The 24,648-nt window shown below is 44.3% G+C and overlaps 1 protein-coding gene across 8 annotated transcripts in view; it reads right to left on the reverse strand.

The window, feature by feature from the left end:
• Positions 1-1,766: 1,766 nt before the first annotated feature.
• The window catches only part of PSD3 (pleckstrin and Sec7 domain containing 3), a gene marked incomplete at its 3' end in the record, with an annotated part of 575,664 nt that continues 552,782 nt past the window's right edge, over positions 1,767-24,648 (reverse strand). For 6 of the 8 annotated variants that reach the window (XM_082608413.1, XM_082608414.1, XM_082608419.1 and 3 more), the window contains one exon: positions 6,565-9,979. In XM_082608413.1, coding sequence (XP_082464539.1) covers positions 9,761-9,979 — 219 coding nt within the window. Of the gene's footprint in view, positions 9,980-17,107; positions 17,347-24,648 lie in introns of those variants that run through there. The other 2 variants (XM_082608415.1, XM_082608416.1) reach the window with 2 other exon arrangements.

The raw sequence follows: 24,648 nt of genomic DNA on the forward strand, positions 1-24,648 counted from the left end.
TTATGACATACACATTTTTAATAAACTCGCTTTTTGTAGCTTTAGTCAAGTTATTAATTAAAATGTTCAATAGATGGGGCCAAAGAGGCAAGCTTCACAGCAGGATCGCCCAGGTGGACGTGTGCCTTTAATTAGCACCGTTCAAGTGGTGACACTCTCACCAGCTGTACTAATGTCCAGATCAGACTTCTCCATTTTGCCCAGACATAGTTCATTAAAGACCCTGTTAAATTCTTTTTTTTGTTGTTGTTGTTGCGGTACGCGGGCCTCTCACTGCTGTGGCCTCTCCCGTTGCTGAGCACAGTCTCCGGACGCGCAGGCTCAGCGGCCATGGCTCACGGGTCCAGCCGCTCTGCGGCATGTGGGAGGGATCTTCCCGGACTGGGGCACGAACCCGTGTCCCCTGCATCGGCAGGCGGACTCTCAACCACTGTGCCACCAGGGAAGCCCGACCCCGTTAAATTCTTTGATGATATGGCTCAGATAGTCTGCCTACTGCATTTTTCTCATCTACCTAATCTTACAAAATTCGAAATGAATGTGTCTGAAATGGTTTGTTCTTGGGGAACCACGTTGGCTTCCAGGAACCGCTGCTTCCTTATCACTCAAGCTAAAGCCACGACCAGAGTTAAAGTCAAGCTCACTGTGCATCCAGAATTCACACTCTTCTCTAACAGGAGAGAGGTATTTCCTGCTGCTGACAGCCTCTCAATAAAAGCTGACAGTGACTCAGCAGTCTCACCGGAAAATCCCACAGTGTATGCAAAGGACTTAGTCTAGAGACAAGAAGTTTTTAGACTTGCTTTTTTCATTACAGTATATTAATTTTCTCTGTGTTTTAGTTTCCTCTTATGCATGTTCATCTTTCAAAAATGATCTCTTTGGTTCCTTTCGTTCTAATATTATTAACTGTGCAACAAACAATATGACAAGATACAGAAGACTCCTGGCTCCAGAGGACAGACAACTGGGCAGTGAGGATTCATGGCTTGTTTTGTTGTTGAATTTCTAAAATCGAGGTATAACTGACATATGACATATTACTTCCATGTGTGTGACATGATTCAGTATTTGTATAAGGGGATTCACATTTGAGGGATTTTTAAAATCGAGGTGTAACTGACATATGACATATTACTTCCATGTGTGCCACACGATTCAGTATTTGTATAAAGGGATTCACATTTGAGGGATTTTGGTGGCAGGCCAGGCCCTCTCCTGCCCCCCAGCCATCCATCCCTGTGAGAGTCACTCCTCAGGGTTTTGGTCTCCAATAACTCCAATATGCAGAAGTTAAGTGATTGGGGTGGGATTTTATTTTTCTCATTTTCCAAGTTAACAGATGTTATTTTGGGCATCAAGTTAGGTTAAGAGAACCCACATGCACACACGAGGCTCCACAGAGCAGGGGTGAGCATTGCACGTTAGGGCAACAATCACCCCTCGGCCCCTCTGCGTTGGTGGGAAGGCTGGAGTGGGATGCGTGTAGATACCTGAAATTACTTCCAAAAGCTTCATCCTTCCCCCTCAGAGCCCCTGATGAAGGCAGCAGCAGGCTTCGCACACACGCGTTCACAGAGCCCAGGGGAGGAAGGCAGGGTTGACACTGTGACTTTCTCACCTCCCCAGCCAACTCTCACTGTGGGGCTTGCGGTTGGCTTTTTATGCGAGGGGGTGTATGTACTGTGTTGTGTTAGTTGTTAATTAGTTGGGGTTCAAACTAGCTGTTTAATAAATAAGCAAATAAGAACATTCCCCAAAATGACTGAAATTTGTTGGATTTATTTCTTTCTAAAGTTTGTACATTTACATATATCATATACATATTTTAAATCCTTCACTATTTTGCATAATTTCTATTACATAAAAACCATTTAAATGCAATAAATTTTGTTGTTGTAAAACAACAAATTATCCCCAACTTATAAAAACACAGGAACAGTTATATTCATGAGCATTTACACAGTAGAGAAATGTACTCTATACATCACAGCTTCTATACACATCAGGTGACTCACTGGTCTGCACGGTCAGCTTTCCTTCAACAATGGTGAGATAGGGTAATATTTATATACAACCATTTTAATAAAAAATAAAGCGATCGTAAAATGTAAACTTAATTTTCAAAATATTCTTTAAACACTTTAACAATATCCACATAAATTACTGTTCCATTCAAAAGATGACCACCATAAATACCGTGATTCTCTAGGAGACAGCATTTCTCGAATCTGGTGGGCGAGGGGGAACAGGTTTCCTAAGGAGTCGGTGCCGCGGGCTCACCCAAGTCTGCCAGTGCTGACAGTCTGGCCACTGAAGAGGAGTAGGCTGCTATTTTATCACTAATTACTTTCACGGTTTCAGGGACATATGGCACCGGGACGACAATGAAACTGAAGTGACTGGTGGAGAAAGCTCTGAAGGTGAGGGACTGACCCACTCTGCCAATTAGTGTGAACCCTAGTAAACATAACCCAGTTAATAGGTTGGAAAAGTTCAAAGCTTGTTTTATATTAAAGGATACAGACCTCTGCCCTCTGCCTGCCCTACAGTAATCAAGGCTTCAGCTCTCCACTGCATCAACTTCTGCTCTAGAAACAGGCTCCGAAGCCGGTGGGGGTGGGGTGGGAGGAGGAATGCTGGGAGGCACTGAGGCCTCCACCCAGCAGGGCTCATGGGGCCTGGGGAGAGCCGCGCGCGGTGGCGGGCTGCGTCCCTTGACCCTTCCGTGGAAGCGAAACCGTATCCATTTCCAGAAATCCAGGTGCAGAGGCAAAGAGATCATCCATCCCCGGTTACAGTTCAACCTGCCATCTTGTTTCTTGCAAAGGCAAAATATACGGTCTTGTCTTCAGTCAGAGAATTGTTTAATACCTTTGTCAAGCGTCACTGCAGTGACTCGGTCACCCTCAGCAGGGTCAGCCCATGAGGACAGCGGGATCCCTGCAGCCAGGGAAGGCGCACATGGACCAACCCTGGGCTCCTAGGAGCCCAGGAGGAGGGAGGCTGGGAGGAGCCCCTCTTTGCAGAGAGGTGCATGCCGGCCTCTGAGGGGGCGTCCCAGCAGGAGCCCAGGCCCACAGTGGGTCCTGAACTGAGCTTGTGCCTGGGGCTCCCCGGGGGGGCGCTTGGGGAAACAGTAAGGGAAACTCCAAAATTCTCCCTAGTAACCAGCATTTTCAGGAATTGACAAGAAGGTGCTTATTTTTATAGCACTATTGGTGAAAGCTGAGCCTCCACCCTGCGAAGGGAAACCCATCGTGGCCAGGCTCCTCCCCTTTCCAGCCCCACCACCAGCTCAGAGGGGAGCCTGGCGGGGGGCAGGCTGTGCCCCCCGCTCCCCGTACTCCCTTCTCAAAGGAACCAGCTAGAGAGCGAGCAGCAGCGCCACTGGGACGATGGCCACGCCAGCCACTGCGGGACGCCGGGGAGCGAAGGTCCACCAGGCAGGAGATGAGCGTCCCCCAGCTGCCAGCCACCCGCCTCCCCGCACAGCATCTCAAGGTCAGATGCGGGGCTCCAACTCCCGCCCGCCCGGGAGGGGCCTGCGGGCCGCTGTCACCTCGGTCCACACCTCTCGCCACACTCGGGCGCTCTGGGTCTCAAGTTTATGTCACTTAGGACACTCGCTGTGTACACGTGTGCAAGTGCATGTACACACTGCCGAGGCTCCACGTGCGCCAGATCTCTCAGAGCGGAGGACAGGTCACAGCACGTCTCCCTCAGCGGAAGGCAAGCGGCTCACACACTCCCCACATGCCCACTTTGACTCTTGTTCCTACAGCTTAAGAAAGGGTCCTAATGGCATTAAAAATCAATGAGCATGCATCCTCTCCGCAGAGGAGACGTTATTATCCATGCCAAATGGTTACTTGGCTTTATATTAAAAGTCCAAACATTTCAAATGATTAAGCCCCAAAGTGAAACTTTTAAATTTTGCTACTCCTTTTGTATGTGATTTCTGAGTCAAATGGATGCTTTTGCAAATCACTATAGTTCTTAGAAGGAAACACACTTTTGTGGAACAGAGACCCTGCTGCGCAGCCACAGAGCCAACTCACGGCGGGGTCAAAAACAGATTAGGAAATAGGATACACTGGCAAAAACGGTTTGAGACTGCAGAGTTAATTAAAAAAACCCAAGTGTGACCACCACCACCACTGCAGCCTGGAGCTGAAGCTGAGCCTCCCAGCCCACGACTCCCACCCTCTGAACTGGACACGAGGAATGACAGGCAGTGTGCGTAGACGAATACACTGCACTCGACCACTCACTCACACACACTCAGTTTTGCTTTAAATATTCCAACATGCTGGCTAATAAAGTTTTAATCTCTAGTTATCTAATACTTATATACTTTAAGATAGGCAGTAAGCTCAGACAACTAAGGCCACTGGCTCTTCTTTGGGGAGAGGCCGGAAAAGAGACCTAAGTATAAAAATACTGAAGTTTTAAGCTGGTCCATAGCCTGTCCTAAAATTCCTTTACCTGTGTCTAGATGCGAATTTGTGCAACCGCAGGCCTGGAGGGCAGTCCCAGACCTCCGGAAGCCCTGATCTACTGCAGGGCTGGCGATAGTTCTTTAAGGTGAAGAGGATGAGGACGCGGTGCTAGGAGGGTGGTTGAAGCTGCTGTAAAACAGACACAGGAACGTAAATGATACGCTGGGTACCCAGCTAATTCTTCTGAAAGCTCTAATTTTCTGGACTAATTACAACAATAAAGAACGTGTGCTTTAAAGCATCACATTTTGTAATAAGCCCCAAATTGTCAGTTTGACTTTATGTTTAAGTGCTCTTAATACTGAAGTTGCTAAGACTGCACAGGCTGCCTGTGTTTTTTTTTTTTCCCTTTCTTTCTGTATATTTCAAATTATAATGAGCTACAGCCCCACCCCGGGTATTGTACACAGTACACTGAAATAGTTTAACAAAGTTAGTTCAGAGCCATTTTTGCTCTGGTGATTCAAAGCTCACAGACGCAATTTTCTAGCATAAAATCTTATCATTAAAAAAATTAATCAAAATATCATTTGAATTTAAGTTTAATAAAACAGTACCACTGTATAGACTCTCAAAAACTGCATTATATATTCAATCCTATGAGGTTTTTACTTGCTTTTCATATCACACTGGTTAAGGACAAAAAATAAATTTGATGTACATATACCGTATACTGATGTACAATCTACACGTTGATACAATATAGATACATACAACTATAAATACCCACAACTACAACACTGGCAGGTGACAGGAGGCATACTCTTTGATGCCTGACATAGTATCAATATTCTCCAAAAGCCTGCAACACTACAGATACACACGTAAATTATAAAGGATGAGCCAAAGAGACCTAAGGAAACCTACTGTATCTACAACTATTTAACTTGCGATATTTTCTTGCCATTGCAGGCAAGTCCACAGACGGTCATGCAGATTCACATCTTTATTGGCACTCTCTCTCTGGAGACACTCTCTCTGCAGGCAACGGCACTCACTGTCCTAGGCAGAGGCTGCCCGCTCGGGCTTTGGGTACTCTGGGCACAAAAGGAAAATGGCAATGGCTTTGGACCTCGGTCCCCCTTTGGAGAGTGAGACACTGAAAAGAGAGCAGAAGCGGTGACAAAGCACCTTTCCTCACTGTTGGGTTATTCTGTGTGGGCTACTGGTCTCTGAAGTCCTCTGGGTAACTTGGTACTATAAGATGTCCAAGGCCAGTGGAGACACCTGCTGCCCGGGGCAGACTGCTGGCCTGGGAGAAGAGACAGCCAGAAAGCTTTGGAACCAGGAAGGCCCAGAGGCTCATCTCCTTACAAAAGCTGATCTTCTGTCAGAGTAACTCAGATGCTCCATGAGAAAAGCAGGTGCTAGTTAAGCCCAAGTCACACTAGTCATTAACCAGGCTCTACTGTGAACAACTCCTGGGTGCCACTTTGATTCCTGTTTAACAGCGCTAATCTTGTAATTGCAAAAATTCTGACAACTGAAAAGTGAAGGGATCAGGCAGTTGTCCATTGTTGCAGCTAAGGAAGGTGGCTCCCCACCTGCTGAACCCTTGGCCCAGGTCCGCAACAGCTACACTACAGAGCTTTGGACCACAAGGCTGAGAACGCCCTGTGAACTTGGCCTTAAAAAAGCTTAACGGGTGACTACAAGGAAAAATGCCAAAGAATCAAATTCCAGTGACCACTAACTAAACCCAAGAAAGTGGTCAACGTAAGACAACAGAGAAACTTCTTTAAGGTCCACTTTCTTTCAATTGTCTATGATTAGGGATAAAGGCAGAGAAGAGGTGCAGCTCAAGGCCAAAGCAAGCCCTGCCCTACCTAAGAATGTCTTCCCCGGCTCTTTCTGTGCTGGAAGGACAACAGGCCAGGGCTGGCAGGAGGCTCCTTCCCTGCTGGGTGTGTAAACCCCTCTGCAGCCTCAGGGGTTCTGTGCTTTGGCCACAGGGTGAAACGCGAACACAAGAGACCAACCCTAGATTGGCCTTGGAGCGCAGGCCAAGTTTTCTCTCCCAGAATTAACCCCCTCACGTCACTTCTGACCAGGAAACACTCATCTTTGGAATGAGGATCACAGCCGGAGAAGCAAAGACGGTCCTGCACAGGCGCTCTCCTTCCTCTTTACACACGAGCAACAGAAAAGGTTCACATGGTCCAGGACTGCAGTCCCCCAGATGACTCTCCACACGAGGTAACTAAAATGTGCAGAAGTGCTGCTTGGTTTAATCAGGCATTACTAAGAGTCAGCAAATGATATCTGTAAAAAGCATACTTCAAATAATGTCTATGGCTGGCAATAAGATAAGGACTCTTGGAGGCTAGTAGTTAGGTTTTGATTGCTAACAAGGAATTCCTGACCCCTCCCTGTAAATGTCAACATGTGAGGTGGGGGAACACACCCTGAGACACTTCGGTTCCGCACACGGCTGCTTCTATGGACAAATCGGCAACAAGACCGTCACCAAGGTATCTTGATGACTCTCAAGACTTTCTATACTAAAAATTAATATTAGGTGTATTTCTGAGAAGAGGAATAATAACTTATTAGATGGAGAGAGATCGCAAGGCTCCTGGTACTGAGGGATGGGTGAGGGATGGGGGGCAGTACCTTCAGAAGGGGAGGGGGCTCCCCTGTACCGTGAACTGGGTGGCAGGCATGGAGGACCTGTGAAGCGGAAGAGCTTCAGTCATGTCTCCTGACTAGACACCACGGGAAAGAAATGATCACAGAGGAGACCCTGGTTGGCTATGGGCAAGGCTCTCAGGATCCTGTCACAGGAGGGGCCTTGTCTCCTACAGGATAAGCTCTTGGCCTGCGAGGGGCACTGGCACCAGACAGTCCAGAGGCCTCAGGGGGAGGTGTTCTCAGCCCATCCCCTAACAATGGCAGTCTGGGATCGTGGCTCACAAGATAAGCTTTGCAGCTGTTTTTCAAGATAAACTATGGGAACACAGTATATACCACAGCTTCAAAAGTGCCCTTCTCATCTGTCTCTCTATTAGCATATCTAGAAGTTCTTGGAGATAACATTAGTGGGTCACACAGTGAGCACAACGCCGTCGTGGTGCTGATGCTGACTGGGCATTTCAGAGCTGCTCGAGTGTCTAAACACGGCAGCAAGGTACCATTCCATGTCTGGTACAGACTCTAAGTGACACACACGGAGACATTCGACATACACAGACACACACATACTGGGAGCACACACATTCAAGCCAGTCAGGGATGTTGATTCTTCTTTAGTTATTGAAGCTCAGAGATGATATGGTCTAGGTACCTCTCTCCCCTCTGCTTAGGATAAAGATCTAGGCAGAAAGCACACACACTGATGATTCAGATTCTAGGAAGAAAGACTGTTCCCTTGTAGAAACCTTGGATTCAGTCAGAAGCTACAAAGAAAGAATCAGGTACATGGGCCATGTTGGTAACTACCCTGTTTGTTTCTAGGTCTTGAAACAAATTTAGTCACTGCCTTTACCTAATAAACAAGATAGAGGGTTAGAGGGAGTTTTTCAAATGTGTGGTAAAAACACCACAAAGCAAGCAGCTACAACCTTAGGGAGGGTTTTCTCTTTTCTGGGCACCAGCAAATATGGGCATTTCTACAGCTGAAGGAAGTGCATGTTAATAAATAGTCCTGCAGAAATGCTGGTGCATCAGAACAAAATACCACTAGAAAGTACCATGGTTCAGGAGCAGGTTTTCTCTAATTCCCCGGAGCCATGCTGCCCACGCAGAGTCCCTGAGCCTCTGGTCACACAGCACCTTAACTAGTAAACCGAGTAGAAAAGAGCAAACCTCTGTGGGAGAGAAAAGAACATTCGAAGTGATTCCATTCGCTCTGAACTTGTGGAGATTCTAGGTTTAAGGATCACAAAGTTTTCAGGTTCCAAAATCAGAAAGTTCTAACTCACAGTGGGCTCAATTTTCACTCCTTTCTCCTCCTCAGTAAGAGAATGTTCTGTTTATCACCCTGAATTTCAAAGGGACTGTCCCTGGAATAAGCTTATGACTGCTCTGAGCAGATATAAAGAAATGATTTAGAATCAAGGATTTATTTCAGGGGGCAGTTCAGTGCAGCGGGGTGAAGCGGCTTCACAGAGACAGAGACAAGAACAGACTAAGGGACTCTGTGTTTGTCACCAGGAGATTCGTCAGTTTTCCAGCCATAATTCCTTCAGATTTTATTCCTTTCAGATTTATTGTAAAGAATCAACATTCTATTGCCAAACAACTATAGGGAAAAACAACTTTTTCCTTCCTTATTTTGCTTTATTAAGGAAAGAAGGAAAGGGGCTCCATTTTGATATTATTTTGTTAGGAAGACCCCAAATTCTTACAACCAGGAGACAACACCATGCCTATATATATAAAAGAACCTAATTCCCGGATGGCAGGGTATCCACCACAGATGGCTCTGGATTCCTTGTCTAGACCCTGTGGGAGTGAGGTAACAACTTCCGGCAGATCAAACACACAGCTCGCAGCCCCCAAGAGTCCACTGTTGCCACTATCCTTTAGAAAACAAAATGAACTTGGGGCCACCTTGCCTCAGCTTTCAAAAGACGCCACTTCCTCCTTCCTTGCTTGGCTGAAATGGAATCTACACTTCAAGCGAGCTAACATGCTTCTTAAATTCCCCAGTCCTGAGGTCCTTGCCCCCATCTACCCCCACCAGCAGGGCCGGACTCAACACTAAGCACTCAGATGAGTGAGGCCTCACAGGGGAGTGGCACCTCCCGCGACTGTAAATCTTAACTGAACTTCTGCGAGCGCGAGGGCTGGATTCTACCTCTGTGACTGGGCAAGATTTCACGTGAAAAGGCTTATATTAACTCTGGCTAGAATTTTCTAAACTACAAAGTTTGTCCAGTTAAGTGTTTCACAATGGATTAAATCTTTAACCTTTAAAAAAAAAAGTGTAACAGCTGATTTGAGAACACACAAAACAACTGAGCAGAGTGCAAATGAGGGAACCCTGAGGGAGAAGCGATGCATAATCCATTCTGAAATCATGATCCCCTCCCCTCACAAAAGGTGCATTAGTTATCAGGTAGCGGAAATCATCAAAGCAAAGAAATCAAGAGCAAAGAGACAATCTGTACAGAAACTAACAAAAATATACAATAGGAAAGGTTACTAATGCACCATTTAGTCACAGACTTTGTTTTAAATATATTCACGGATTCACCAGAAAGATCTTGAAAAACTATTTTGCTCCATGACCAGCACTTCCTGGCCGCAGATGGATTCTAAGTGACTTTTTGCTTAATGCTTGGAGTTTCAGGTCGGTGGTTTTTCCTCTCCGACACGTTTCTCTTGACCTTGGCGGTGACTGGAGATGCATCTGGGTTCAGCGAGGGGCTGGAGTGCGACTTCTTCAGGCCCGCGGCGCCCCCTCCACCGCTGCTACTCAGCAGCTCCAGGCCCCCCTCTTTCAGAAGGCGGACATACATCTCATAGCGGGCTTTCTGCAGGGAGTCAGAGAAGAGGGGTCAGTACACTGTCACAGGCACACAGCGCAAGGCGCCAGCGAGCTCACTTCCCGAAGGGCGGGGCTGGCAGCTCAGGAGGCTGACTGATGGTTTCATCGATTCGGTAAGACATAAAGATAGAATGGGAGTTCTCCTCTGTTCTGCATTCTGCAGGAATGGCTATGAGACGGAGGAAGCCTGCTTCCTGAACACTCAGCACAAGCAAGTGTGAGTTGGAAGAGCTGCGGCCTCTGGTTTTGGGGACCAGACGGCTCTCAGGCTCAGGCCTGCAGGCACTGGGGCCGCCCCACAAGGCCGTGGCCAAGGCCTCCCCTGAACCTGGCTGGGGTGCGGTTCTTTACTCCCAACTTGAGGAAGCAGTTGGTGGTGAACCTGTACTCCTGTCCCTTACAGGACCACTAACACTTCCTAGAAGCTGCTCTGGGTTTCCTGCTATGGCTTTTCTGCTAGGATTACCAACTTCTCAGAGTACTATGGTTTCTTGCAAAACTTTAAATTATTCCCTGATGCTGTTCTTTATTCTACACAATTTTTTTCATCAACTGTTCACTGAGTGTCTACTATGTTTTAAACGGCTCTTTGATTTTCTTGTCTCTGGGTATCTTTTTCTAAGAATAATTGAGAAGAACACTGCAGAGATTTTTTTCTCTAACTTTTACTGGTGCTGCTTTTCTTTTCTTAAGTTTGTATCTGAGTCACTATATAGAGCTATTGTGTACACAGTGCAAATTATAGAAGGATCTCAGATTCCCGATTTGATAGATTCTAGTCAAAATAAGTCTCTCATCATACTGCTTCAACACATGAAGGATCTGTAGAAGGCCTAAAGTATTTTCTTTCTAAGCAAAAGAACAGCTCAGTTATAAATTGTCCCAACAAAGGCAGCAAAGTCTTTTATAACTCTAAGTCTTTTAGGGATTTTTCTGGTCAAATTGAGATTTTATATGTCTGTTTTAAGTTAATAATTATGAAGCTGAATCTACTTGAAACTACACTTCAAGTTGTTTTGTTCAAAAGTAGGGAAAAGCTGCTAGTCATTAAGCTTGCTCTGGGTTTGGTCAGTAGCCATGTTGAGGTGCCAAGCTTTGGTTGACGATGATTACATTATGGGGTGCCCACAGGCTAACTTGAGGGCATTAACACAGGAATCATATACAATTGGTACGTTATTATCCCTGTTTTACAGTAAAGGAAATAGAGGCAGAGATAAGTCCAAGACAGTAAAGAAGTGAAGTTGGGATTTGGACTCTGGAACCCATACTCTTAAGCTGCATTTCCTTCCTGGGTATGAAAATATATGCAGGAATGTGTATTTTAGGATGACAACTCAGAGAGACTCTGTAGGTTTGGCCAATCAAAAGCCATTTTCAACCCCCCTCTTCTCCTATGTCTTTCCCACTGTTGATAAAACCAAATACTTACTTTCCCAGACACTCCTGCAGCTAAGATGGGCTGTGTGGTATTTTGGCCACTGAGCTATAAGGAGAACTCTCCTGGGGGACTTCTGCGAAAGCGATTTTGCTTTCTGATGAAAGGGGCAGGCTTGAGAGGAGAAGCCACTGGTGCCAGCCCCTCACTCTTATCCCTTCCTTGACATGGATGTGATTCCTAAAGCTGTAACCCTGTGACATGCGGCAGCAGGTGTGAAGGCAAAAGGACAGCATGCTAGGCCTGAGGGGAAATGGAAAGACAGAAGAGCCCGGGTTCTTGGTGACACACTGAGTTGGATCCAACTCTCGAAGTCCTTACTACCTCTGACTGTCTTGCTAAGTATGAATAATAAATACCCTTTGGGGTTAAGCCACTGTTAATCAGGTAATGGTTTTTTCCGCCACATTTTTTCCTTCTAGTTTCTTTTGAGATATAATTGACACACAGCACTGTATAAGTTTAAGGTATACAGCACAGTGATTTGATTTATATACATCAAGAAAGAATGATCACAAAAAGTTTAGTGAACATCCATCATTTCATACAGATAGAAAACTAAAGAAATCGAAAACAATTTTTTTTCCTTGTGATGAGAACTCAGGATTTACTTTCTTAATGACTTTCATACATAACATACAGCAGTGCTAATTAGATTTATCCTGTGTTTCATTAGTATTATTTATTATTTATCTTATAACTGGCCGTTTGTACCTTTTCACTGCCTTCATCCAATTTCCCCCTCCCAACTGGCAGCCAGAAATCTGTTCTCGTTTTCTATGCGTCTGTTTATTCGTTTGTTTCTTTTTGATGTATAATTGACCTACAACACTCTGTTAGTTCCTATTACACAACACAGTGATTCAACATTTCTATACATTTCAAAATGATCACCATGATAAGTCTAGTTACCAACTGTCACCACTCAAAGATATCACATAGTTACTGGCTATGTTCCCCATACCCTTGACTCATTTATTTTGCAACTGGGAGTTTGTGTCTCTGAATCTCCCTCACCTATTTCTCTCCTCACCCTACCCCTCTCCCCTCTGGCAACCACCTGTTTGTTCTCTGTATCTATGACTCTATTTTTGTTCTTATGTTTGTTCATCTGTTTTGTTTTTAATAGATTACATGTATAAGTGAAATCATATGGTATTTGTCTTTCTCTGACTTATTTCACGAAGCGTAACACCCTCTAGGTCCATTCGTGTTGTCACAAATGGCAAGATTTCATTCTTTTTTATGACTGAGTGGTATTCAATTGTATATATACCACATCTTCTTTATCCACTCATCTGTTGGTGGACCCTTATGCTGCTTCCATATCTTGGCAATTGTAAATAATACTGCTATGAATATTGGGTGCATTATCTTTTTGAATTAGTGTCTTCATTTTCTTTGGATATATACACAGAAGGGGAATCGCTGATCACATGGTAGTTCTGTTTTTAGTTTTGTGAGGGACTGCCATACTGTTTTCCACAGTGGCTGCACCAATTTTATTTTTAACTGAAGTAGACTTGACTTACAATGTTGTGTTAGTTTCAGGTGTACAGCAAAGTGATTCAGTTTTATATAAATCTGAAAAAGAATATATATATTCTTTTATAGGTTATTGCAAGATATTGGATATAGTTCCCTGTGCTATTATACAGTAGGTCCTTGTTTATCTATTTTATATATAGTAGTGTGTATCTGTTAAACCCAAACTCCTAATTTATCCCTCCCTGCTGGCTGCACCAATTTACAATCCCACCAACACTGTAGCGGGGGGAGATTCCCTTTTCTCCACAGTCTCGCCAACATTTGTTATTTGTGTTCTTTTTGATGATGGCCATTCTGACAGACGTGAGGTGATATCTCATTGTGGTTTCGATTTGCATTTCCCTGATGATTAGCGATGCTGAGCACCTTTTCATGTGCCTCAGGTACTGTTAATTGCAGATGAAAGCATCACTAATTGATACACATTCCAATTTTAGTAAAGAAGTAACAAAGAAATAAAATATTAATCTTTTCTCAGAAAGCTATCAATACATAAGGGTTTAATAAGGGCATATGCTAATAAAAATATGTCATCAGTATTACACAGTAGTCTATGCATCAGTGAAATCCAAAGTCATATTCACTCTAGGAATTTAGAGACTTAATCTGTCTCTAAACTGCCCTGGTGGCAAGAACAAAATGCAGGAAAGAACTGTATTTTAGATGAATATGGTTTAGTAAAATTATCTAAAGACAGTTTAAAAATACATTCAGAAAATCAATGTGAGGCATACTATTTCACAAAACTAGGGCATTTATACAATAAAAGGGATATGAAGGACAATTTTTTTAGATGACTTGAAAGAGGACAAAAGAAGAAAAGGTGACTGGGCCATTTTCTACTAGCTTTTGAAGAAACTGACATTATTGGGAAAATTCACCAAAAAAATGCATAAAGAAAAGCAATTTCATCCACTCATTTGACAGCTCCAGCTGCAAAGCGGTTGCCCCCATAAATTACATCAGTGTGTCAATCAACAAACAAAAGGCAGAGCACAGAGGAGTGGCAGTACATGAATCATCAGATGAGAAGAAAAGACAAAGCAAAGCAAAGGGTGAAAGGGGGCCAGCAACCAGGACTGCTCAGATGTTGAGAGAAATAAGGAAAAAAACAATGTGGGTTTGTTTAGGAACTTCCAATGGCTGTGCTCTATTTCTGAGTTAAAAGGGCTTACAGGGACACAGGCTACTAAACCCAGTAATACAGCTTTGCTTTCTACCACTCTCTGTGGCCAAGCCAAATTCCTCTTTAAAATATTTTAGGAAAACTTATCTTTAATCTCAGGACTCTTCAGGACTACTGGAAGGACTGTGATCTACATTCTTCTGGGATTACAGACTCACCAAATTTGAAACCTCTATCCAGAGGCTTTGGGGCCAAAAAAAGCTTGCCTCTGAGCAAAGACAGGCAGCCCTGAATGCAGCCCGAGGTGTGAAGGGTTAGAACTGCCCTCAAAACTCTTCTCCAAACCTCTCCTGGCTTCTCCCCTCTGGGGTGGGAAGTCAGACTTCTTCCTAACAATGCAACCATGTGGCATCTTTGGGAGGGTTTATTTCCTTTTTTCCTTTCAGAGAAGACATGACTCTTTGTTCTAAGACCAATCCTGAAATTTTTTTTAGGTTAGAGCTGGTGTTCAGGGAAAAGCAGAGCAGCGGCAGGAAGTGTACTTCTCAATCACTTTTTAACCTGATGTGCCAGTTCAGAGACTGAAAACCTGAGGGTCATGTTCCAATGGTCAATCTCAGCCAAAGAAGCTGGTAGAGGGCAGAGCAGCAAACACTGTTGGCTGCTTCCCTAGCAGCCTCCTCTTGCAGCTGACGGAGTTGTGCTTTTCACTGAGGGTGTCATGGTCTAGCCTAATCCCAGGACAGGAATCGTGGTCTAACACAGACGGGATAACCCTCATCCCCTTGCCAGTCAACGCTGCAGCCCTGTGACCTAGACCTGGACAGTGACATGTAAGGAGAGCCGACTAGGGTACTTCCATGGAAGCAGTTTTTGGTGCTCTGATAAAAGTTGGGAGATGAAATGTTCGGAGCTACGGCAGGCACTTTGAAACCATGAAACGATAAGCATGAAAACAAAAAAGCCAGTGTGCTAAGGATAGCAAATCAGAAATTTAGGAAGATCATACATCTTTGGTGGCAACTCTCAAGCAGCCAGTGACCATCTACTTCGAGTTTTCTTAGGTGAGATAAAGAATGTTTAGACTGTTTAAAAACTTAGTCAAGTTTTCTATTATTTGCAGACTAATAAAATGGTCAACACTCAGCTTGGACCCACTCACAAAAACAACATCCCAACTGACTGACAAGGGCTTAATTTCCAAAACAGACAAACAGTTCATAAAACTCAATAACAAAAAAACCCAAACAACTCAATCAAAAAATGGGCAGAAGACCTAAATATCTCCAAAGAAGACAGACAGATGGCCAAGAGGCACATGAAAAGATGCCCAACATCGCTAATTATTAGAGAAATGCAAATTAAAACTACAATGAGGTACCACCTCACACTGGTCAGAATAGCCATCACCAAAAAGTCTACAAATAATAAATGCTAGACAGGGTGTGGAGAAAAGGGAACCCTCCTACACTGTTGGTGAGAATGTAAATTGGTGCAACCACTATAGAAAACAGTATGACAGTTCCTTAAAAAACTAAAAATAGAATTACCATATGACCCAGCAATCCCACTACCGGGCAAATACCCAGAGAAAACCATAATTCAAAAAGAGACAGGTACCACAATGTTCACTGCAGCTCTATTTACAATAGCCAGGACATGGAAGCAACCTAAGTGTCCATCAACAGAATGGATAAAGAAGAGGTGGGGTACACACACACACACACATGCTGCAGTATTGTTCAGCCATACAAAAGAATGAAATAGTGCCATCATATGATATTATTTATATGTGGGATCTAACATATGATACAAATGAATTTATTTACAAAACAGAAGCAGACTGACAAGACACAGAACAAACTTATGGTTACCATAGGGGAAAGGGGGAGGGGATACATTAGGAGTTTGGGATTAGCAAATATTACATATAACTACTATATATAAAATAGATAAACAACAAGGACCTACTGCATAGCACAGGGAACTATATTCAATATCCTATAGTAAACCATAATGGAAAAGAATATGAAAGAGAATATATATTTATAACTGAATTACATTGCTGTACACCAAAACTAATGCAACATCAACTGTACTTCAGTAAAAAACAGCATCTCAACTGAGCTGTACATGCACTTCCTGTCATAATTTTATTTAGCAAAAGATATGCTTAATTAATAAGCTTTGGTGTAACATAGTTTTGTTGGGTTTTCTCTGAATATTCAACAAATTATTGATGGATGTTATTCCACTCTAAGCCATACTGTGGTCACATAATAAGTATTAAATCCATTGACTATTTTATTATTTCCATTAATAGTTTTACACCAGTTGCTTGCTCGCCATGGGTGCTAGAGTACAGTTCTCTTGGTCCTCCCCTATAAGCCTACAACACGTAGGTTATCAAGATTGTAAGAGTTAGCCAACAAGTTGTCCTACAGCAGTTTCTGGATCTGGGTAATGCTTAGTTAGTATACTAGTATTTACTAGGGAGCAGCGTGGAGGTACTTCTAAAATCCTGAGGAAGGAAATCTGACACTAAAAACTTTGCTCCTTGATTCTTCTTTCTCCCATATCCCACATCCATCTGTCCCTCTATCTTCAGAATAAATTCAGAAGCACACCATTTCTCTCTGCTGCCACCACTTCCAGTCTAGACCAAGCAGCATCACCTTGTGCCTGGATAACTGCGATAGCTGCCTCTCCGGTCCCCCTGCTCCCTCTCCGCCCCCCATGCATACTCTTCTAGAAAGAGAGTCATGGGCTAAACTGTAAGAGTGTGTCATCTGCTCAAAATGCTCCAATGGCTTCTCATCCTTAAAAATCCTTCCAACCCCCAAATCCTTACACTGGCCTAGGAAACCGTCATCAGGGCCACCCCCCGCCCCCCAGTCTGGTGTCTTACTGCTCCCCCCGGGCATGCTGTGTGCCAGTCACCCTGCCTCCTGGCTGTCCTTGAACATAGCCAACACACTCCTGGCTCTAGTACCTGCTGCTCTCTCTGCCCAAGAAGCATGGCCCCAGGAGCCCACAGGGCATATTCCCTGGCCTCCGTCACCCCTTTCAGTCTTCACTCAAATGTCTCCTTTATGCAGAGGCCTTCCCTGGTCATCCAGACCTAAAATTGCCAAACCTGCTCTTCATGCTGGTCACTGCATTATTTTTCTCCTTAGCATTCTCACCATGAGCCTTAGAGTTTGCTTATGAAACAATCTTGTCTATCTTCCCCCTGCCAATCCTAGAATGCAATCACATGGGGGCAAGGACTTGGCTTTTGCTTGTTAATATATCGCCAGCACAGAGAACACAGAGTACACACTAAGTAAACATTTGATGAGTGTATAAATGGAAAGAAGGAACAAATGAGAAAATAAATTTCTCATATCTAATAGAAGACATATTTTGAACTCTCAAAGTGGCAAATTCTAGAAAAATAAAACCACGGATATAGATGCAGAGGTAGATGCCTGATGAGCCCCTCCGTCAGTAGCCTCTAGGGAATGCTCTTTCACCTCCAGTGTTCCCCATTCCCATGTTTTCTACAAAAATGCTAAGGTCTGACCCTAAGTGGCACCACTCAGCAAAGACATGTCTATGCCCCCCACATCCAGACCATGGCTGTCAAGACGCCACCTGCGCAAACCCTGCAGAGTGTGCTGAGGCTGCGTACTTAAGACTGGGGCTCTCTCTCTACAGAGAAGGAAAAGTAGTTTATATCATACTTTTGAGGTTCCTAAAACAGAGACATATTTTCTGCGTGTCTCTTATGTAGTAGTACATGAAGACCAAATTTTATTACTCACTTAGAGCTTTAAAAAAAAAGTGAAAAACTGGACTTTTGGAGTGTGGAGTGTGGTGGTTCTTCAGTTGTTAGTGACTAGATATTCTGACATGAGGGGCCGCCTCTAAATTTACCTTCTAACAAAAGCATCCACTAAAAAGATAAGAGTCTGTCAACGGTCATTTATATGTGAATTCCTTTGCCTTAGGACTCTTGCATGTGACTTATATGTAATGCACCAGGATCACATTTACCCTTGGAAAAATACTTCAACACTCACCTAAGATTCTAAGCTCTGTGGGTCAGAGTAGCAGCCTCATCAATATTAACATGGGAGGGAACCTGCTGCTGACATTAAACAAGTAAATAATAACAATATGGAGGTTTTACACTTTTGCTCTGACAATAATGTTCATTACCAGATAGTAAAAAGGGAGGAAGAAACAACAAAAAACCATGAATGTTTTAATTAATATAATTCATGCCACAAAGTAACTACTGTGCAAGCATGAACATAGCTCCAGATCGGGCACGTTAAAAATGAGATGGGCTGCAGAACGCAAGTCTGTGGGAAGCAATGTGACAGTGAAAAGAGCAGTCTTGGGGGCAGGTGGCCACTAACTATGGCATTGATTCACTTTCCTAAATCCTTGCTACTTTTCACTACGTGGCCCTTCCAGGGTATACTTTCATTAGGAAGGACAGAGGGAGCCTGAGAATGCGATGTGCTTTGGGGACAGTTATGGCCCTTGGTCACGTTATTAAAGGTCTTTTTTTTTTTTTTTTTTGGTGGTACACGGGCCTCTCACTGTTGTGGCCTCTCCCGTTGCGGAGCACAGGCTCCCGACGCGCAGGCTCAGCGGCCATGGCTCAGGGGCCCAGCTGGTCCGTGGCATGTGGGATCTTCCCGGACTGGGGCACGAACCCGTGTCCCCTGCATCAGCAGGCGGACTCTCAACCACTGCGCCACCAGGGAAGCCCCCTTTTTTTTTAAAATCATTTTCACAGTTGTTCCCTTTTTAAAAAATTTATTTATTTAATTAATTTATTTTTGGCTGCATTGGGTCTTCGTTGCTGCGCGCGGGCTTTCTCTAGTTGCACCGAGCGGGGGCTGCTCTTTGTTGCGGTGCGCGGGCTTCTCACTGCAGTGGCTCCTCTTGTTGCAGAGCATGGGCTCTAGGCACACAGGCTTCAGTAGTTGTGGCACATAGGCTCAGTAGTTGTGGCTTGCAGGCTCTAGAGCACAGGCTTAGTAGCTGTAGTGCACGGGGTTAGTTGCTCCGTGGCATGTGGGATCTTCTCGGACCAGGGCTCGAACCCGTGTCCCTTGCATTGGCAGGCAGATTCTTAACCACTGTGCCACCAGGGAAGCCCCGTTATTAAAGGTTGTGTCGTAGTCTCTGTGGATTCATTCTCAGATCAATTCTTAAAAATTTCAAGAGCTGTACGCTCAGCTTCCTTGCTCAGAGATTCTCCGACAGTATGAATAGATTCATAGCAGTATAACTGTGTGAGCTTATCCCACTATCAGAAAATTGAGATGGGATTTTACCAAATCCAAGCTCAGTGGCTACTCTCTGCAGAGAAGCATCTGAACACTGCTTTTGTGGTTTTGTCCATTCAGCAAGCTCTCTCTCTTAATTTCCTTCGTAAGATTTGCGCTTTCCATAAAACCTTCTGTGACCGCCGAGAGCCAAAGACAATTCAAATGCTAATGGCTTCTTTTTCTCCTAAAATCAAGTTGTTTCTTCACTCTGTAACCTCCTTACTACATTTTTTTGCAACGTTAATTTATTAAGTTGGTCTTTAATCACCTGTAAGAATACTTCTCAAACATGTAGGAAAAATATCCCTTTCACTAGCAGCAATGCTTACTAGGGAGGAACAAAACAATACAGTATCCAAGGCCAAGTAAGCTGTGGCTTAGGTTGAATGTTAGTGCTAAAAAAAAAAACAAAACCCTGAGTATTGTTATTATCTGAAAAGAAGTTTAATCACATCCACATCTGATGGAGCAGTTTCTTTTCTCTTGAGCTCTGCATACCATTTTTCATTTCATTTAATATAACACTATCTCCTTTTGACCTCTGATACATGAATACAATAGTAACAGCCTAAATGAAAAGAAAACTGCAACGGCAATTCTAACTTAGCACTGCCATTTGCCTTCAGACCTCACTGCACCAGCAATCAAGTCCTGAATACATTTCCTCCTGACATTTCCCCTTCTCAGTCAGGAAGGGTAAAAGGCCAGCTTAAAATGAAAGAAGAACACCAATCATGTCATGTACATAGCAAAACACTTTTTGCTCCTAGATCTCTACACTGGAAAACAAAGAAACAAACCAAAACAATTAAAACAAGCCAACAAAACAAGGAGCTCTGGAAGAAACTGCTCATCTCCACTCTGCATTCTATAGGACGATGCAGAATTGACTTGCAGACTTTCTTCTTGCCCGGCTGGCTCACCCTCTGCTACCTGCTAACTTAAGAAAGCAATACATTAAAAACAGAGCTTTCTATAAGTTCTTATCTGAAAGCTATGCTAGGACTTACATTTTTAAAAGAAAATTTTAACGTTTTTTCCCTATGCCATTCTCCTATCAGGCTTCTGCCTGTAATGGTAACCCACTGCCAAAATATAGCAAATACACACATTTTTAGGTCGCATAGTTTGTATTCGTGGCTTTCTGGGAAAACCTGAGGCAGTGTGAATTCTATTGTTTCATTTCAGTCTACCTTTTGGCTCGACTGCTCTCTAAATGAACTTTGTGACTTCAATTAAAAAAAAAACTAAAATAAAAAGCTTACTTCTAATAATAATGTAAGCAGAAGAGGTCAAAAAACTCTAATACGGACAAAAAGCACTGGGTCTGCAGAAAGCGTTTTGAGCGTGTCTTTGTCTCCATCCTGTGGTCCTGGTCTGATGCTCCTAAGGCGTCTGGTCTCTGCCCCCAGAGCTCTCACAGGCCCTTCAGAGAGCAGCGAGGGCTCAATGGCCACCTCTGTCGTGCTTGTCCCTCCCAGGGCCCCCCTGCTGCCAGGCCCGGGAAGGCAGATCCCCTGCAGTGCCTTTCCCTTTGCAACATCTTTGTGGAGAACAGGCCTTCGGTGTCAAGGAGGGCTTTCCCAATTCTGAGAGCTGATTTTTAAAACGCTGCTGCCTTTCTCACTCTTCACACTTTGTTTCTCCAGCTCTCGAAACCTTTTCTATAAACCCAGTCAGTATTAGTACCCAGATTTTTTTTCTCTTCTTAGAAATTAAACTCGAAATTCTCAATTTAAAAGTCCACAAAGCTCACTTAGAAAATAGAACACAGTTTGTTTTCTAGGTGGAAAACTCAAGAATTGTCCAGTTCCCACCTAGCCATGGGTCAGTCCTGCAGACCTGCCATGCACCAGGCTCCTGGCTCTGGGGGCTCTGCCCAGCGTGGCCTTGCGTGAGGGTTTTGACAATAGCTGAGTGTAAAATTAACTGGAAAAAGAAAATTAACTCTGGATCAATGGGATTAAAAAGTTTAATGGAAAAACAATTTGTCCTTTGAAACACAGAGATGTGAAGTCAAGTTTCTACATACCCAAGATAAGTAATCTGAGTTTGAGAAATACTACTTATCTGGATAAGAGGCTAAAGTTAACTCCTATGGGATAAAAGTTTGTCTCAAACTAAGTTTTTCCTTAGGGAACTCACATCTAAAACAAAAGTTTAGTTTGTTATGACAACACTCTTATACAGGCAACACTCTTTTTTTTTTGCGGTACACGGGCCTCTCACTGTTGTAGCCTCTCCTGTTGCGGAGCACAGGCTCTGGACTCGCAGGCTCAGCGGCCATGGCTCACGGGCCCAGCCGCTCCGTGGCATGTGGGATCTTCCCGGACTGGGGCACGAACCCGTGTCCCCTGCATCGGCAGGCGGACTCTCAACCACTGTGCCACCAGGGAAACCCCTACAGGCCACACTCTTAATCCTTGGTTTATATTTAGTTTGTGCTCTGGCTGTACTGGGATTCCCTAAAGTCGCACACGCTTTCTCTCAGAAGCACGTTCCCGGGACTCTTTGTGGCAGCTGGCCTGTCACGTGCACAGGTCCCAAAACGCCAATGCCTGTCATAAGGGGACAGGTCAGTCTTTCTAGGAAATTTTTAAAGTAGGATTTGAGGAAACTTTGAAGGTAAACTACCTTCCCCACTGACTTCCCAGGACACTTCATCCCTAAGATAAATTGATTGCTTTTGAGCTCAAAGCAGTTTTGCACCTTCTGCAGGCCCAGTTGAAATATCTCTCTTCCATCTCACCAGTTCTGTTTCCAATTCTGAGCCTGTCTTGGTAAAGTATCTTTGACCCGTGGAGTCAGAACACTGAGTGACCAGGCCTCAGCAAGTCCCTCGCCCCCTCCAGTCTCAGCTCCACAAGTGGCAGAATGCGGGGCAGCTATAAGCTTCCCAGGACTCTAAGGAGGGAAGCCTGACACGTGGATGAAGACGCAGTGCTGGTCCGGGGAGGGGAAGGCACATGGGAAACCAGCTGTGGTTGACTCTGTCCACAAACTGGCCAAAGGCCGGAACTGGTCAGGCAGGAAACCTCTGGTGAGAGGCCCCGACGTGTCCCTCGTGCACATGAGCCACACCTCCAGGAGCTGTCCAGGCAGACAGGTGCTCCTGCAACAAGTCCATGACCAGGGGACCTGCTTCCAGCCTCCCAGTGAGGGTTGTACTGAGAAGGCTAGTACAAACATAGGATTTTTGCATATGATTTTTCCCTAATATTTCCAGAAGAACATTTCTGAAAACATTTAAAGTTTTCATTATAAGTCTATTGAGTAATTCTGAACTAGGTACACCTAAAGAACCGCAGTAGCCTGCTCCAACAAGCCTCTGCATCTCAGAGCAGGGGCTCAAGCACACAAGTTTTTAAAACTCTTACATCAAAAGCATACAGATTCTTATGGAAAGTAGTAGGAAGAAACCTAAAGTAGTTAGACAGAGATAAAGTATTCTGGGTAAAAATAAAAAAACAGAGTTAGCACAGGAAAGGGTGGACAGTACCAGCAGTCTGCAAACCAACGGATGGGAGGGTCACTTACCAAAAGGTCCAAGGGAATTGCGAAGGAGGCCGCTCACACTATTTGCATGAGAATAGCTTTGTGGGGAGACTGAAGGGGCCCTTCCTTCTCACAAGTCACTGCGGTGACAGCGCTCACACCAGGTAGGCCTCTTCTTTACTGAATCCCCACCCAGAAGTAACAATCAAAACAGTAAACAACAGGCACAGCACAGGCAGCTAGACAGAAGGGACACCGTCCGCAAACTACTGTAGAGTCCTACGGTACACAACAGCTGCACCTCTTCCATTATGCGTGAAACCTGCACCCCACTTGTGACCAGGCCTCCCTGTCCCAGCTGGCTTTTAGGGGGACTGAGCAGCACAGAAGCCACTGCCTCAGGCGGTTCCCGAGCACGTGCAGTGTGGCCACCTTACACCGAGATGTGCCCTAAGTGTAAAGGTATACTAAAGTTTGAAGACTTAGGAAGAAAAAAGCGTCAAATATCTTAATATTTTATAGTGATTACACGTGGAAATGATAATATTTTGGACATATTGTGTTAAGTTGAAAAATCTTATTGCAATTAATTCTACCAGTTTCCTTTTATTTTTAAGCATAGCTACTAGAAAATTTAAAATTGTATATGTGGCTTGAACTATATCTCTATTGGACAGAGCAGGTCCAGATCCCCTGACGTCCCCAAATTGAACGATTCTTGTTTTACGTTTAACACCATTCTCAGGGATCATCGTGAGAGTGAGTTAATCTAATAAACTGCTTGCTGTTAGTATGTATCTTGCATCAAAAACAAAGAGTTGGAGGTGACCTTATAGGTTAGTTCACCCAATCCCATCTCGTCTCCACAGCCAGAAACTGAGCTCCAGAAAGGAGAACTAGTACCAAACACACCAAGGATGAGACTAAAGTGGCCTCCTAACTGCCCGTCCATCCCTTTTCCTAATTTTACTATTTTATAATTGCAAGTATTTGCCCTTTTCTGGCAGACAGTACATTCACCCAAAGCAGTGACCCTCCTCAGAGCAGACATTTCAGGTATAAGGAGGGATTCAGGGACAGAGTCACTGCGGGTCCCGTGACTGGCTGTTTGTTCTGCTTCTCAATCATCTGTTTAAAATGCGATTCAAAGGATCCTGTTGCTAGGCTTCTCCTCCCTTCAGAAGCGTGCGTCATCTTTTACAGATGAAAATCCAGCGCCCTGCAGCCCTCGCTCATCGTGTCATATGAAATGCAACTCCAAAGGGCAATGCAAGACTCCTGTCTCTGTAGTTAACTGGACTTGTATGCCTGGGCAGCTGCTGAACCTGGGTCTCTAGACTCTAACACTTAGTCTTCTACTAGAAAAAGAAAATTCCTAAACTTCCCCAAGAATTCTATTAACCTGCCACATCTTAGCTTCTCTGATCCAGACCGGGGATCACCTCTGTGATGTTTTCTATAAAGGAGACAGTGCTGGATTCCAGGCTAGACTCTGTTACTGAGACTGAGACGACTCTTCAAGTGAGACTGAGACTCTCCTTCAGCTGAGGCTCTCCCCTCGCTAGGAAGAAAGATGGTGATCACAGCTATCTCTGTACTTTTACAAACAAGGCCACTCACAAATCAACAGCTAGATCGTCTTGTTTCAGAGGTGGATTAGCCTTGTGGCGGCTGGCAGTGCACTGAAATATGCCCTTGCACTGCTCCTGTGAGAGAAA

The sequence above is a fragment of the Mesoplodon mirus genome, assembly GCF_964341445.2.
Source record: "Mesoplodon mirus genome assembly, chromosome: 20".
Lineage (NCBI taxonomy): Eukaryota > Metazoa > Chordata > Mammalia > Artiodactyla > Ziphiidae > Mesoplodon > Mesoplodon mirus.